The 16,486-nt window shown below is 42.6% G+C and overlaps 1 protein-coding gene across 18 annotated transcripts in view; it reads left to right on the top strand.

The window, feature by feature from the left end:
• The window catches only part of IGFN1 (immunoglobulin-like and fibronectin type III domain containing 1), a 41,752-nt gene extending 26,159 nt beyond the window's left edge, over positions 1–15,593 (top strand). For 8 of the 18 annotated variants that reach the window (XM_019472735.1, XM_019472736.1, XM_019472734.1 and 5 more), the window contains 13 exons: positions 184–2,010; positions 3,295–3,419; positions 4,471–4,612; positions 5,129–5,422; positions 6,050–6,349; positions 7,267–7,440; positions 8,380–8,508; positions 8,992–9,294; positions 10,612–10,700; positions 11,646–11,841; positions 12,473–12,772; positions 13,273–13,599; positions 14,398–15,593. In XM_019472735.1, the coding sequence (XP_019328280.1) occupies positions 184–2,010; positions 3,295–3,419; positions 4,471–4,612; positions 5,129–5,422; positions 6,050–6,349; positions 7,267–7,440; positions 8,380–8,508; positions 8,992–9,294; positions 10,612–10,700; positions 11,646–11,841; positions 12,473–12,772; positions 13,273–13,599; positions 14,398–14,411 (4,220 nt within the window). In that variant the 3' untranslated portion in view covers positions 14,412–15,593. The other 10 variants (XM_019472748.1, XM_019472750.1, XM_019472737.1 and 7 more) reach the window with 9 other exon arrangements.
• Positions 15,594–16,486: the final 893 nt, after the last annotated feature.

Consider the following 16,486-nt stretch of genomic DNA (forward strand, 5'->3'; position numbering starts at 1 on the left):
AAAGGATGGTCTCCCAGCTGGGGCTGGCATCAGTGGTGCTGGTGTAGCTGGTGCAGGGGGATTTGTGTCTCCGTACGGAAACGATGGCCTCCCAGCTGGGGCTGGTCTTGATGGTGCTGGTGCAGGGGGAGTTGGGTCTCCATATGGAAAGGATGGTCTCCCAGCTGGGCCTGGTGCTCACAGGTGGTGCTGGTGCAGTTGGTTCAGGGGGAGTTGGGTCTCCCTATGGAAAGGATGGTTTTCCAGCTGGAGCAGGAGTTGATGGTGCTGGTGCAGGGGGAGTTGCATCTCCCTATGGAAAGGATGGCCTCCCTGCTGGAGCAGGAGTTGGTGGTGCTGGTGCAGGGGGAGTTGGGTCTCCCTATGGAAAGGATGGCCTCCCTGCTGGAGCAGGCATGGGTGGTGCTGGTGTAGCTGGTGCAGGGGGAGTTTGGTTTCCCTATGGAATGGATGGTCTCCCAGCTGGAGTAGGTGTTGGTGATGCTGGTGTAACTGGTGCAGGGGGAGTTTGGTCTCCCTATGGGAAGGGATGCCTCCCTGCTGGAGCAGGAGTTGGTGGTGCTGGTGCAGGGGGAGTTGGGTCTCCATATGGAGAGGATGGTCTTCCAGCTGGGGCTGGCATTGGTGGTGCTGCTGCAGGGGGAGCTGGTTCTCCCTGTGAAAAGAGTGGTCTTCCAGCTGGGGCTGGTGCTGGTGTAGCTGGTGCAGGGGGAACTGCATATGCCTATGGAAAGGATGGTCTCCCAGCTGGAATAGGTGTTGGTGGCGCTCATGTAGCTGGTGCAGGGGGAGTTGGGTTTCCATATGGAAAGGATGGTCTCCCTGCTCGGTCTGGTCTTGGTGGTGCTGGTGTGGCTGGTGCAGAGGGAGTTGGATCTCCCTATGGAAAGGATGATCTCACAGCTGGTGCTGGCATTGGTGGTGCTGGTGTAGCTGGTGCAGGGGGAGTTGGGTCTCTGCATGGAAAGAATAGTCTCCCAGCTGGGGCTGGTGTAGCTGGTGCAGGTGGATTCAGCTCTCTGTATGGAAAGGATGGTCTTCCAGCTGGGGCTGGTGTTGGTGGTTCTGGTGTAGATGGTGCAGAGGGAATTGGTTCTCACCATGGAAAAGATGGTCTTCCAGTGGGAATGGGAACTGGGGCTGGTACTGGTGTAGCTGGTTTTGGTGGTTTTGGGTCTCCATATGGAAAGGATGGTCTTCCAGCTGGGGCTGGTGCTGGTGTAGCTGGTGCAAGGGGCATTGTTTCTTTCTATGGAAAGGATGGTCTCCCAACTGGGGCTGTGACAGGAGCTGCTCATTTTCCTTTTGGAGGTGAAGAAGTAATGGGATCTCACCATGGCAGGGATGCTATGCTGAGCAGAGCTCAAGCATATATGGGTGGAGCAGGAGGAGATGGCTTTTCCTCAGAAGGTGGTGGTGTCAGTGGCTCTGCGATACTGAGTGCTGGATCTCCCTATGGCAAGGACAGTGGGTCAGCTGGAGCTAAGGCTGGTGAGGGTGGTGTTGGCAGGTTGGGAAGTGATCAAAGGGAGTTACATTTGGTCCGTGGTAAAGAAGGTGTGGTAGGTGCTGTTGGACGAGGTGGTGAGTATGAGCTGGATTCACATCCTGGCAAATCTTCTATGGGAGATGAAACTGGAAAGGGCACTGCCAGTGATTTCAGAGGGTCAGGGAACAGAGGTTCATCTCATGACAGAGACTCACTTTCAGGTCAAGGAGATGCCAGGGGTGAGGGCAGAGATTTAGGACAGTTAGGCTCCCTTTATGGCAAAAATTCTGCCTTTGGAGGGTCAGGGAGTAAATCCCGTAACAGATCTGTTGATGGGAGGAATTCAGGTGGTTTTGGCCAAGGTTCATTGGATTATGGTCAGATGTCAGATCTTTATGGTGGACCTCCTTCAATAAACCAGAGAAAACAGGAACCCGGCGTTGATATTAAAGCAAATGATTTCTTGAAGAATACAGAAAGTATGGGAAAAAGAAGGTGTTATTGCCTGGATGATCTGAAAGGTATGTGTTTAATTGATGACTTCTGTATTGCTGGTCTTTGCATTTTGATACTCGCATTCCTAATCCTGGAGAGAAAGTGAATCTTATGGTTTAGACAAATGTAGCTATATGTAGAAATTTGGTTATACTGAGATCCGTTCCTAATTCTACAACTGATTTGCTGTTTGACCTTACACAATTCGCTCAGATCAAACTGCCTTAAAAGTCTAAATGATCTTTCTTTAAAATATCTAAAGCAGGTGTCATCTGCTCATTCAAATAAATGATTCAGATCCACATGGAACAGACTTCAGTTCACAAACATACTAGTTCCCATGTAGTTTCAAGGAATATGGCCATGTTTCTTTGATATTGTTCCAATTTAAAACTTATTGTTTCTCTTTATTTGTTCTAACATCTAGTGCAAAGATCTGTGTTTTTCCAGGTTCTGGGAACAAACCTGTGCCTGCTTATATTGGATTAATATGCACATTGGGCCTAATGTAGTGCTCTTTTCTCTTGTAACATCAGAAATAATAAGGTGTTGCATATTGTAAAAGGAGAGTAATGTGTATGCGGCCATTTGACTAAGACCAGTGGCTACACTAGCAAGATGATAATGTGGAAATTGTAGAAATGAGAAACTTCATATGTATAACCAAAGGGGAATACTCATCTAATGGAGTTGCTGACGAGTTAGAAATTATCAAGGCAACCAAAACATAAATATAAATAAGGAAGTAAAATCAACAAAATTGGAGTTAATGGGGAAGGAGGTGGGGTGTTTATTAGAGAGAGGATGAGGATGTTAATGGAGAAGAACTTGGGAAGGGAAAGAGGAATACAGGGGATAGAGAATAGTGTGATTTGGGGCTGTTTAGGGGGAACTGGTTGGGCAGCCCTGTATCTGGTCAATGCAGAGGAAAAGGATGATGAAGTAGTATATCCATATCCTGGAGTAGCCTATTTTTTCCCACTGCCTGTAGAGGGAGCCAAGACAATTAGCATAGACTTAAAATAGCAAATCTGTAGATGGATAATGTGATTTGTGATGAATTCATTGCCCATTAGGTTGATGTGAGGACTATATTGTATGCAGGCCAGCTGGTGTATCTCTTCAGTGTAATGAGTTTAGGCCAGCTGGCCCACAGTGCTGTGGTACAAAAGCCTGTCACGACTACAGTATATATTTTTTAAAAAGCTCTCTTTTCTCCTCATGTGCACATGCATTTTCATCTATACATTTCTCTCTGTCAGTGTAACACAGTTAGCATCTTTTCAACATTTTCTTTTCTGAATGTTCAGCACCACGCTGTCATCTCAACAAACATTTACTTGATGTCAGAGTCCTGAAAGGGGAACCAGCTGAGCTGTCTTGCACTGTCAGTAAAGATGAAGTGACAGGAACCTGGTTTAAAGATGGATTAAAGGTAGGTGTCCTCTAGCTACTGTTTTCTTTGGTTAGCAGTGCTCTGCTCTCTGGCTCTACCTCTTATCAAGTGTCATGTCAAGGTGTCCTTCCTTCTGCCAGTCTTTCTGTAGTCTGAGTATGGCCCTGGAAGGATTCTGCAGGAGCCTGTTGATAATAAAATCCCTGATAGAAACCCAGCAAGATTTCTCCCCCTTCCTGCTGCAAGACATTTCCATTCTTGCTGACAATAGGAGGCTTTGTGTTTTCCATTCTTTTTCATGGGTGGAGATGGTGCGGGTCTCTTCCTTGCAATGCAATCCTTTTTCTTTTCCTTGGTGAATGAGAGAAATATGCAAAAGGGGAAAATCTTCAAAGGATCCTTCAGGCAGGCATAACGTGAAGAGTATTCTTTCAAATTAGTGCTTAAGGTCAAGCATAGACATCATATTCTATGTTCCAAAACAACACTGAAAAGTAATTCCAGTTGTGGGATCCAGATGATACTGTAGGAGTTCTGAGGTGTCACACTTGAGCATGGGCCAAAGTTTTTGTCATTAAGAATAGAAAGAGAGAGCTTGGAGATTGTACTAAAATTTATTTTAATGGACTTTGAATCAGATCTTTGTGGGGAGTATGCTGACAATGCTTACATACAAAGTTACCAGATGAGTAATCCCAGAATATTATTGTAATTAAACATGCCTGTCATTCATAAGGCTTTTCAATTACATTTCAAATTTATGTCTGTCCAGTTTAAGTTTGGATTGCCCTTCTTTTTCCCTTTTTTTTTTTTTTTTAAGAACGGGTCTAGAAAGAGAGAGCTTGGAGATTGTACTAAAATTTATTTTAATGGACTTTGAATCAGATCTTTGTGGGGAGTATGCTGACAATGCTTACATACAAAGTTACCAGATGAGTAATCCCAGAATATTATTGTAATTAAACATGCCTGTCATTCATAAGGCTTTTCAATTACATTTCAAATTTATGTCTGTCCAGTTTAAGTTTGGATTGCCCTTCTTTTTCCCTTTTTTTTTTTTAAGAATGGGTCTCTGTGCTTTACCTTGTAGTTAACAAGCATGGATGGAATCTTTTTTGAAAAGGAAGGTCTAGTCCACAAACTAATTATTAACAAAGTGGAAGATATTCATGCTGGGAAATACAGGTTTGAAGGTGGAGATATAAAAACTGAAGCTTCAGTTTTTGTTGAAGGTGAGTCTATTCAAACTACCAATGCAGCATGCTAGCCTTGATGTGCTTGAAACGTAGTGCGTTTTCTCAGAGACCTATAGTTGGTTATTGAGACAACTTTATTATAAAGAATTACCATGTAAATGGGAGATAGTTTTTGTACAGGTTGGTGCATTTTGTATTTACAGATTTAACTAGGGAGCTTTCCTGAATAGCTTCTATTATTAACTCAAAGATTTTGGGTGCACATAACACTTTATCAGACCAGATTCTTCATTCTTGTGTTTAGTGTATTGCCTATGAGAAATTTGCTCCAGTGAAAATGACAGTATGATACCACAAATACTTTGTGATAATTATCCTGTAGCAAAGTACATGTATGTGTGTGAAGCACTGAGCATGCAACTAAAGGTGAAGGTCCAAATGTTGTGAGCTTCTAAGCATTATTGGCAGCATCATGAGGGAAGCCCTTCGCTCCAAGGTGAGCCTTATCCTCTTTGAATTGCAGTTTTTAATGAACTTGTATCATCTGCTTAGATCCTCCACAGGTTGACAAAGTTCTCCTCAAAAACTTAAGTGTTCCTACTGTGGCCAAGGCAGGGCAGAAAGTAAAAATCAAGATCCCTTTTGAGGGCCGGCTGCCAGTCAGAGCAACGTGGCTAAAGGACAGAATGGAGCTAGCAGATGACACAAGGATTCGTGTTGATAAAACAGAGACCTTTATCATGCTGTCCATCTCCAGCAGTGAGAGAAAGGACTGTGGGGATTACAAAGTCAGGCTGAAGAACGACAGTGGGGTCCTGGAGATCAACTTCAAGCTTGTGGTAACAGGTAAGAGCCCCATAACATCCACTGTGGCTTTCATTGTAAAGCTTAGGCAGGGAACCCGTTAACACTGGTGACAATCTTATTTAGAGCTACTGGGTATTCCAAGATGAACAAGACTATGTGATTTTCCACTAAATCGGGGTACAAGCAAAGATTTCTGACGTGTTTCTTGCCCTTTAGTACAAGGTGACACTAATCTAGTTTGGTTTTTCATGGCCTCAGCGGCTGAGTTTTCAATGTTGAGCGACTGTGGGAGATGGGACTATGCGCAACAGGCAAATCTACAATACATTATCAAGGCCAAATTCAGCCCTACCATAAATGTCTGTGCTCTTTTGGAAGACCAGAAATGATGTTCTTCCTTATAAGCAAGCTGAATTGGTGCAGTGCTTATGAGAACAATTAATCCATGGAGCAAGGGCCTGGCTTCCCCCACACTTATCAGAAGTTAGAAGAGTGGAAGTTTTGAAGAGGCAATTCAAGTGCCTAGCCCTCATTCTGCAACTATGCATGTATTCCATCAGAAACTGAGTCTCCTAGCTGGTGAGCAAGAGACAGTGTCTGCTCCAAACCCAGGAGCACGTCTGGGTCTGGAGCCAACACATAGTCTCTTTGTGTTCATCTTTTCAGACAAGCCACAGCCACCTGCAGGACCCATCAAAATTGTAGAAAGCACTGCAAATGACATCACCATTGAGTGGAAGCCCCCAAAAGATGATGGGGGCAAACCACTGCAAAGCTACATTGTCGAGAGACAGCAGGTAGGCGAGAATGACTGGGTGACTTTGGGAGAAACCCCCAGGAGCTGTACTACCTTCACTACTAACAAAGTAGAACAAGACATGAGCTACTACTTCAGGGTGAGAGCTGTGAATGCTGAGGGAACTAGCGACGCGCTGGAATCAGATGAAGTGAAGGCTGTCAGTAAAGGTAAGGAAGAACTTTTCATAATTGTGTTCGACAACTATCTGGGGAATTCATTATCAAAGCTGACATCAAAGAAAACTCACTGCATTTTGGATGTTGCTACAGATCTAAACTTGAATCACGGCTGTGAAGTCTTCACACAAATCTGTGGAGATTGCACATTGAGACTGGGAGTTTATTGTAGGCTTTGGTGATGCTTTGGCGTTACGTTCTCAGTTATGCTCCATTCTGAATTGGAAAGCAAGTTTCATGGGGGAGATGCAATATGCATCAAGATCAGAGAAAATGTTTACCGGGGTGGCTACAAAGGTAACATGTGAGGCCTTTTCTTAACTCCTTAGGCAAGGAGTGTCTCCGTACGTGCAGCATTTTTCAGTATGCTGCTTCATTCCCCTGATTTCCAAACAACTAATTCTATTCTTTGTCCTTCAATGAATTTAAATACTAGAACAGTTTTGCCATGAGCATGAATGTAGTACTAGAGAGAAAGCAATGCTCTATTCTATTTCTAATTTTCTTCTTTCTACATTCTCCTTCTCATGATTATGAGAAGCCCTGTATTTTGAGTGCAGAGGGATAAGAAAATCCATTCTGTTTCCAGTTTCTGTCATTAAAAGCAAGAATAACGCTGACTTTTCCTGCCATGTAAGAATGTACATGCCTCACTCTGTAGGTTGACAGTGGAATTGTCAGTCATGATGACAGCAGGCCATTCATGAAAACAACATTCAGGAACAGAAGTCCATGCTGGATCCTGTTTGTGTGGGGAATAGGATACACAGCTTCAGGTCTCAGTCAGGTTTTCAAAAGACATCCATATAAATATCTTGGGGAAACTGGAAGAAGAAATGACACAGAACACTTTCTTATCTTGCAATAAAAATATACCTGCTAATAATGAAACACTAATCTCTTTCTAGCTTCACCTGGTGCCCCAGATCCCCCCAAGATTGTCAGTGCCAGCAGAGACACCATAACAATATCCTGGAAAGCACCTTGTAAAACTGGCAGTTCCCAAATTGTGGGATACATTGTTCAAAAACGCAAGAAGGGTACCGTGACCTGGCTGCCAGTCAACAGTGTGCCTATAGCAGGTAGGTAGCTTAAATCCTGGAACAGACTGGAAGACTTGAAAAAGACAAAAAGGTCAGCTGAGTTCAGGAGGTAACACACTGATCTTTGTGGAGTTGCTGCCTTCTAACTCCTTTGCTTTCTGCTTAGGGTCTTATACCTTTTCACATCAGTGTTTTTCCTCTTGAATTCTTGAGCTGCTGACTGTCCCCATCACAACCATATTACCCCGTCTGAAGTTTTACCTTCTTATCTTTCACAGCTCTAGTGTACGCGTTTTTTCACAGGTAAGGTTTCTTCACAGGTAAGGTTACACAGCTGTGCCATAGCAAAGCCAGGCCTTGGTTTTATTATACAGCTGAATGCCTGGGAGGAGGATTATGATTTTTTTCTAGATTGTGTGCAAGCATACGTCTGGAGAAGAGTGCAGAGAAGCTCACTGCTGCATCCTGGGTCACAGCTCCTCTATAGATAAACTGATGTCTTCAATTTCTGAAACTGAAGTCTTCACTTCACATGCAGAACTACTGTCCTTAGTCCTCATGCTAGGAACTTTGCAGACACGAATGCAAAGAATGTAAAGAAACCCAAGTGATGTGTATGAGCTCCAAAATGTGTTTTGACTATAGCTAGCATTATCTATAAGGTGCAAACTAGGACTTCTTATCTGGTATAGAAGAGTTTAGGATTATCCCATGAGGAAAAGCAGTATTTATCCTTTCTCTACCTTAATAGCTCTCAAGTGCTGTTTGATTTGAAAGGGAATACAATGAACACGTCCCAGAAGTTCACATGCACTTGGATAGGGAAGGGCAGAGGAATCAGTGACAGCATTTATACATGGTTCCTGAGAATTATTCAGTCTACAATTCTACATGGAGTAAAGTACAACATTGTTGTCTCACCCTTTCCTGCCTGGGGAACAGCTTACCTGAGCCAACATGTTCCTTTTCTTTCTGCAGACAAGAAGCTGAAAATGACCAATCTCAAGAAAGGTCTGCAGTATGAATTTCGTGTGGCAGCTGTCAATGCTGCTGGCATAGGAGATGCCAGTGAACCGTCACAGCCTGTCTTTGCCCGGGATTCCATGGGTAAGTGCACTGACCCCCATCCTTCTAGCTTGGGGATATGTAAAGCTGAACGTAGACTTGCGATGTTAGTGGAGAGGCGATGTTTTTAAATGCTTTGCAAAAGTATGTGAAGACAAAGATCAAGTAACTGGGGAATGTTTCATGGCTGGGAATCTGCTATCAGCATGACGAAGGAATGGAAGGATTTCCTCTGTGATGTCTAAGTCAAGATGTGGCAGACTCCCTGTGTGGGAGTTATGATGTGCAGTGTGGAGAAGTATTCAGGATGGGTTGCAGACTGTTTCAGGAATGTTGCAGATTGTACTGTATGGCTGGCAGGAGCAGGCACCTGGATCCAGCTTTGAAGAACTGGGACAAGGTGGAGGCAAGACAGCAGGGTGGATATCCAGTGCACTTCAAGAACGTTAGGGAATCTCAGAAAGTGACTGAAAAGAGGGGACAGAAATCCTAGAAAAATAGTTTAAATAAAATTCCTCTTTTCAGAATCTCCAGGTCAAGTGCAGGACCTTAAAGTGAGCAGCAGTGACAGCACTAGTGTCACCTTGACATGGAAGAGACCTGAAGCAAAAGATGGGAGTGATGTGAAAGGCTATGACGTGGAGATGCGGTCTTCTAACAACCTCAACTGGACCAAATGCAATACTCTTCCCATAGAGGTGACCACTTACACAGTTAAAGGCCTCCAAGCCAAGGAGATGTACTTCCTACGTGTGAGAGCCCTCAACGACAGTGGCCCAGGAGAAGCTGCAGAGCTTGAAGCTTGCATTGAAGCTGCTCCCCCTGTAGGTAAGTCAAAGTGGGCTGCTTTCAGAATGAACGAGGTCATTCTATAGGTAACAGGATGCAGGCAAAGTCTGTAGGTCACTGTGATGAGCTTCTTTCAAGTCCCAGATTGTAGCAGAAGGACAAGTACCACATTGCTACTGTAGAGTATGGTCTTATTTGGTCACCTCATCAGGAAATTCTGAAGATTTAACTGATAAATGTGCAATGCACAGTGTTCAGCCCATGTTAAAGACTCACTATGGTAAAAGAACCCCCAAAACTGTATTTTCTCCTCGGATTTACATGTTTGCCCCATGACTGTGGAGCTATACCACAGTCATGATCACCAGACAGAAACCGCACATACCTTATGCCTACCCATGCTCTTTTAAGGGAAAAATAGAGTTTTCGGTCTATTTTTACACAGTCTTGTGGAATTAAACATTTTATTTCATTCTCTTAAATAGCAATTGTTATGTTGGTTTTGGTAAACTTTATTTTCCTTTTTAATTTTCTAGTTTGACAGTTTTCACCATTTTCCCTTTTTCATCTTTATTTACAATCTGCAGCTCTCTTCTTTTTCCCCTGCTGTTTGGGAATGTTGCAGAAATACAGAAGCAAGAGATAATTCTGTGAGAGATTCATCTTCTTTAACTTGGGTCCTAAGTGAAAATGTCTACTTTTGGCCTATGCCTGGAGAGCCCTGTTATAATCAATCATTAAATAAATAAATAGAAGTCCATCTGGGAAGCAGCTTTTTCAGTTTTAAACTGGAAACGCTAAATACAATTTAGCAGTATCGTATTTGGCATTTTTAGAAAAATGCTAAATACAACAATATATTGATGAAAAGAGAAAAGAAAGAAAAAATATTTTAAATACTAAAAAAGATTATTTTTAATAAACTCAGGCAGGTTTCCTGAGGATGTTCTGTACTGTATTGCACGTACATTTCATAAGTGTCCATTGCAACTTCCTTTTCCCCAGATGTCATTTTACACAAACGATCATCCATGTGATGGGGTAAAGTGTGCCAAAGAGCCAATTTCTCCATGATTGAGATGTCACATGTATACAAACATTGTTGTGAATGTATTTTTACATCATTTCCCCTTGTTTAGTCATAGTGATAAATAAATAGTAATAAAATTTGAAAGGTGTAAACTCGGGTTCTGAATCAAGGAGCTTTTTTTCCACAGTACCACTATGAGTTTATCAACAGCCTGCAGACTAGCTGTTGGAAAGGCATTAGGGGTATCGAACACATGCATATGAGTTTGTCAGCCAGTGACTCTGTAATAATGTACAACTTTTTATTGTAATCACCGTCTTTTCCAGTTTCTCCCAGGTTACTAATAGATGACACAGTGAAAAGCTTACTGGTTATAAAAGCAGGAAATACCATCCGAGTGAATATTCCCTTTGAAGTAAGTATTCAAATGTGTTTGTAAGGATTCCCCATCTGTTTTTATGTTGTAGTCAATAGCGGACATGAAAACTGAGCTACTGTTTTCTTGGCATGGACTTTTGTTTACAAGACACTGGGCAAATCGTTTAACCTGCCTGTGCTGTGTATACTTTCTGCATGAGGAAAACATGAAAAAGAATTCAGCTGTCACTTTTGCCATTAGTGTTTTAGGAGATTATGGTCATTCATTAACCTCTGTAAACAAGGCGCATCCATCCAACCATATCAGTATTATCATCATCTGGTACTAATCTGTCATACTTAGAGTTTAAAAATCGGTTGATTTCCCTCTGACTCCCTCAGAAGGCCTTGGGGTAACATTTCTAGCAACATCCTCTTGAGTGTGTTTGTCTTACTAAGCAGCAGGACTTAAGCTGTATGACTTGCAAAATAGGTATGCACTGACAGAAATCCTGTGTGCTTTGACGTAAGCTTGGAACAACACAGGTAAAGTCTGGGATATCAAGAAGAGGTTGATGAAGGCAAAGTGTGTGTATTTGCTGACCTTTCTCCTAATCTCTTGGAGAATAGAGACCAAAGATGGCACAATGGAAATAAAGACTTCGAGGATGTTTTTTCTTTCCAAAACCAGCAGATCTTTTTAAAAGTAGAAAATATTAACTACTGATGTCATCTGTTGTTCTTGACCTAGCACACCTTGTTTGACATAGGTGAACACCTTACCACAATAACATACTTGAAAGACACTGAGAAAGAGAAAAGTTACAAAGAAACTTTAGAGCAGTCCTTTATCCAGGGGTCTGAGATCCATCTTGGATCCATATTTCTAAATATTACTTTACTGTGTCATGTAGGTATACATTTGGGACAAGATAATGAAAGATGTAAAGACGCAACCTGGAGGCAAAGCAAGTGGTCTATTAACTCATGTTGTTCTTTACAGGCATCTCCAGATCCAGTGGTGACCTGGTTAAAGGATGGGCTTCCTCTTCCAAACCAGACTACAATAAACACCAAAGATGGTACCACCCAGCTGCTGATTGGAGCAGCTGAGCTCACTGACAGCGGCACCTACACTGTTGAGCTCCAGAACGGGTTAGGGAAAAGAGAAACATTCAGCTTCCAAGTTCAAGTTACAGGTAACTAACTCACTCACTACCATATATTCATACAGATTTACTGCGAATAGGCAGTAGGCAACAAACCGAGTTCAGCACGGTGAGCTCTGATGCAGTTAAGCCACGCAGGCACAGGGAGAACTAGAGTACAGTTTTCCATGAGATTCAGTCTGGCCACTTTGTGATATCACTTGGCTGTGTCTGCAGGACAGAGCAATCTACTGATTAAAATTACACCCGTCTTCCAGAGTGACTCTGCTTAAAAAGGCAAGGTCATGCAGATGGATAGTGCAAACCACAGGAGAGCAGTTCGTGCTCTTTGTAACAGTCTAAGCTTAGTCAGCAGCAGGCTGTAGGACATTTAGTCATAGCTACAACAACTCTATGCGCTGTGTCCCTAAAAGGTGAAAAAGTTTAGCTGTACCAGCCCTCGTCTCCTTCCTATAAGAAGGGAAGGAGGCCCAGCAATGCAGACGTAATGCAGTGGAAGTTCAATGAACTTCTCCAGGAGCAAATGAGCTCCTGGAGAAGGAATCAAATTTTTGTCCCTTCTAATGACCAGGATGTTTACTCAGCCCCCAGACATAGAACAGACTCAAAGTACTGTGCCACTTTCCCTACGTCTTTGATATTATTTGCCTTCATCTGACAGATATCCCACAATCGCCTGGACCTATTCAATTGGAAGAGAATGTGCCAAATACAGTGACAGTAACCTGGGAGCCATCAGCATCTGAGAAATGGGAAAATAATCTCTACTACACAGTCCTGAAACGTGAATCACAGAAGGGCTTGTGGCACGTGGTGGGTGACCTGATCTACACCAACAAGTTCACATTCACCAAACTGATCCCAGGCCGGGACTACTACTTTAGGGTTGTGGCAAAAAATAACTTGGGAGCCAGTGGTCCATCTGAAAGCGTGCAGCCTTGGAGAATTCGAAAACCAAAGGGTAAAACAGCTTTTACAAATAGTTAGCTGTGTGTTGTCATGCTTTGTTTCTTTTATTGTTTCTAACACACCATCCTGAAATGGGTCTCTCCTCCTGTGAACATTTAGTTGCCCAGAACAAGAATGCATAGAGATACCCTAAGAAATTCCAGTTTGGCAGGGAAGGCTTGTCCTTTCTGCATGAACATTGTGCAGATAGATCCTTTATTTCCAGCCATTATATCATGTAATTCGCCACAAAATTAATTCCCAGCAAAATCTAAGGCTTAAGTTTTGCAGAAACCAAAGTTTCTGACTTCAAAATTAAGTTCTGACTAATTTGAAAAGAAACACAGATTACAATCCATAGGTGCATGGGATCTCTGGCAATTTGCAGTGCAGAATGCCAGACATTCTGCACAACCAAGTGTCATGATTGAAAACCAGTCCTTTAAACCCTGAACTCTATTGCTGTGAAGCAGTATCTCACTGTGTGTTTGTATGTTGCTGGTTTTTTTACAGCTGAATTTCAAGTCAAACCACAGAAATACAGGAGAGTTAATCAAAACCAGCCCCCAAGATTCCTCGTCCCATTGAAGCCTCATGTGGTGACTACTGGGAGTGAGTGCCGTATGAGCTGTGCGGTTGGAGGCCATCCACCTCCAAAGATCACGTGGTACAAGGACAATAGCGACGTCTCCAATGATCGTACCTATTTTTGCACAAACGACTTTGGTGTCTGCTCCCTGGTCGTCCTAGGTGTCACAAAACATGATGAAGGAGAATATATGGTAGAAGCCACCAATGAATTGGGCCGTGCATCGAGCAAAGCCTTCCTCACTATTAAAGGTAACAATCTTTAATGTTTCTCTTCATCGTGTGATGTCAAGATATGTCATTGCTGTCAAGATGCCTTATAAATGGTAGCCATACAGCTTTATTTACTGACGAGCAATCTCCTATAAGGCAGCGTATATTTGGACTGCTTTATTGAATTTTTAATTAACCTACTAGTGATCAAGCATGAAACAGAAATAGGAATTAAAAGGCAGACATGAGAAAAACACTTGATTTCTACATGAGCCGGATGTTTTGGTTGACCTTGAGCAAATCTTTTAGAAAGAAATAGCCCATTTTCATTTAATAAGATAATATCTAGGTTAGATTTTTCTACAGTGCAGGAGCTACAGAATAGAAGATCCTGCAAGAAGTGCAAGGTTAGATGAAGCAGTGAGGAAAAAGCTGGTGTTAGGTGGCCGAAGGCAATGAGAAGGGAGGAAAGAGAGGAACGTGGTATGAGTTAAACAGGGTCATTGGGGATCCTGATGTGAATAGAGAATCAGTGTAGTTGACTGAGGATAGATGCACGGTGGATATACTTAAGGATAAATATCGTTGGCAATTTTACTCAGTTTATTATGAAATATCTTTTACTTTGAGTCAAATGTTTTCCTTTTAATGCAATTCAGAATACCTTGTTGGGATTATATGAATGGAGAAATGGGTCAGTTGAATCCCTGTAATCCTTTTGCAGACATTGGTCTTTTTGGCCCTGTAACATTTCAGGTCCCCCTCCTGGTATACCTTACAGACTACCATCTCCCTCATTACGATACCGAGCTACTTCTCTCTTTCTCTTATTTTCAGACTCCACCCTGTAGCATGACCTTCCTGAGAACATCTCTGCACTACTATGCAAATGAGAAGGTTTTCACTGAGAACTGGCTCTATACGAAGGCTATGTATTTATTTTCAGATGTGCATTATGGTCTGAGTGTTTTATTTTTCAGATCCAGTAGTTGCATTTTGAACATGATGCTGCATTGTAGTCAAAATGGGGAAAAAAGCTTTAAGAGAATTGTATCTTTTTGTAATGAACATGGCTTTCCACTAGACCTTTGATACACAGATGAGAAGCTTCAGGAACACAGAAGATGAGAGGAAAAATAATTGGCCAAAATGAAACTTTCCATGGAGAACACAGGCGTGAGAGATCATTCTGCCACACCACTCACCTGCTGTCAGGCTACAACAAGAATATTTCTTCACACCAAAGATCTATGAAGCTGGCCTTTTAGCGTGTGGTTTTCTAATCCAAAGCAATCATTTTAGATTCCATGTAATTCTCAGCAGGTTTCCTAATTCTGGTAGAAGCAGTTCTGCATGTATTCCACTACCAGTAGCAGCTAAGTATATTATTTCCCTTAACCTCTAAGTTGAAAAGAGTATCCGCCTGCTAGTTTTATCTGGGCAAGAGATAAATTCTCAGACTAGGCTAACATGGGGTAGTGCTACTCAGTGAAAATGCATTGATGGGAATGAATGGAAACCTAGAACCAGTTGTATTAGTGTGAGCAGATCAATGCTGTACTTAAAAGACCTACTGTAGCAAGTGCTGTAAAGAAGGATGTATCAGTCCTAAATTACCACATCAGTATCACCTTTGAAACATAACTGCCCTCATGACATTGCTAGAATGTTTTTGCCTAATGCAAAAAGAGGTTAAAAATCTTCCGTGTTTGCCCAGAAATATGAGGTACCACCAGAGACCCTCTGCCATGGCTGGGGGATTCCATCACTGAGCGGAGAAGGAGACTGGAAAGCAAAAATGTTATGATGACTGTACGAACGTATAGCATTGTAGCCTTACCACCAAAGGTACTTTGATGACGGCATCTGGAAGACAGGAGAGTCTAGATCAAAGACTCAAAGCCACTGGATCCTCAGACAGCCAGTCAGACATTTATGTGGGACTGAAATGTTCTTTTTGATTATACTTTGTACAATGTTGTACAGACATAGCAACAGTAGATTATGAAATTAAACCATAATTCAGTAAAATCTGAGTGTTTATTTTGGAGAAGGAAGCTCAGCCGGTTCCTGACTGCCAATCCATGTCTGTTGCAACAGCATTTTCACATGTAATGGCTATATAAGTCCACCACTCACCTTGTATCGCATATGTAAGTTCCTGTTTAATCTTGGAAGAACAGAAGAACAACAGATATAAGGCTTTTATAAGTTTATTTCTTGCTAATATCTGAGCATGCTGATGGATTGGCAGAGTAGTGCAGTAGAGACTGCAAATTAGGTTCAAAAAATATAATAATGTGCATGACAGCATAAGCCAGCCACTTACTGATCAGGAGGTACCCATGGCAAGTGGTGTCACACCTCCTTCCTTGAAGCCATCAATACCAGTGCTACTGGGAACATTTATGTTGCACGCTAATCTTAAGCAAGAATCGTTTTGTTTATACCATGGTAACCTTCACCGCTGTATTGTGACCCCTGTCTCAGGCCCTCCTTGATCCACCAGATGAAGCCTATGTACATTCCATCTGTTATATGCAAGAGAAATAGAGGGCTACTCCCCTTCAAGCGTCTACTTCCATCAGGGGTACAACTGTCTGTTCTTCCCTTTCTCACCACGTGTGGGCACCTCTGGTTAGTGCTCCCAGCCTATGGGCTGCCAGCCCCCTCCAAATCTTGTTATGGAAACTGTCTCCCAGGAGAGTGGGGATTCCCAGGACTGCCAGCGTGGACCCACCTGGCTCCAGCCTTGTATAGAATCATAAAATCATTAAGGTTGGAAAAGACCTCTAAGATCATTGAGTCCAACCGTTGACCCAACACCACCATGCCCACTAAACCATGTCCCTAAGCGCCTCATCTACTCGTCTTTTAAATACTTCCAGCGATGGTGACTCAACCACTTCCCTGGGCAGCCTGTTCC

Source organism: Aptenodytes forsteri, unplaced genomic scaffold (genome assembly GCF_000699145.1).
Source record: "Aptenodytes forsteri isolate BGI_AS27 unplaced genomic scaffold, ASM69914v1 Scaffold213, whole genome shotgun sequence".
NCBI lineage: Eukaryota > Metazoa > Chordata > Aves > Sphenisciformes > Spheniscidae > Aptenodytes > Aptenodytes forsteri.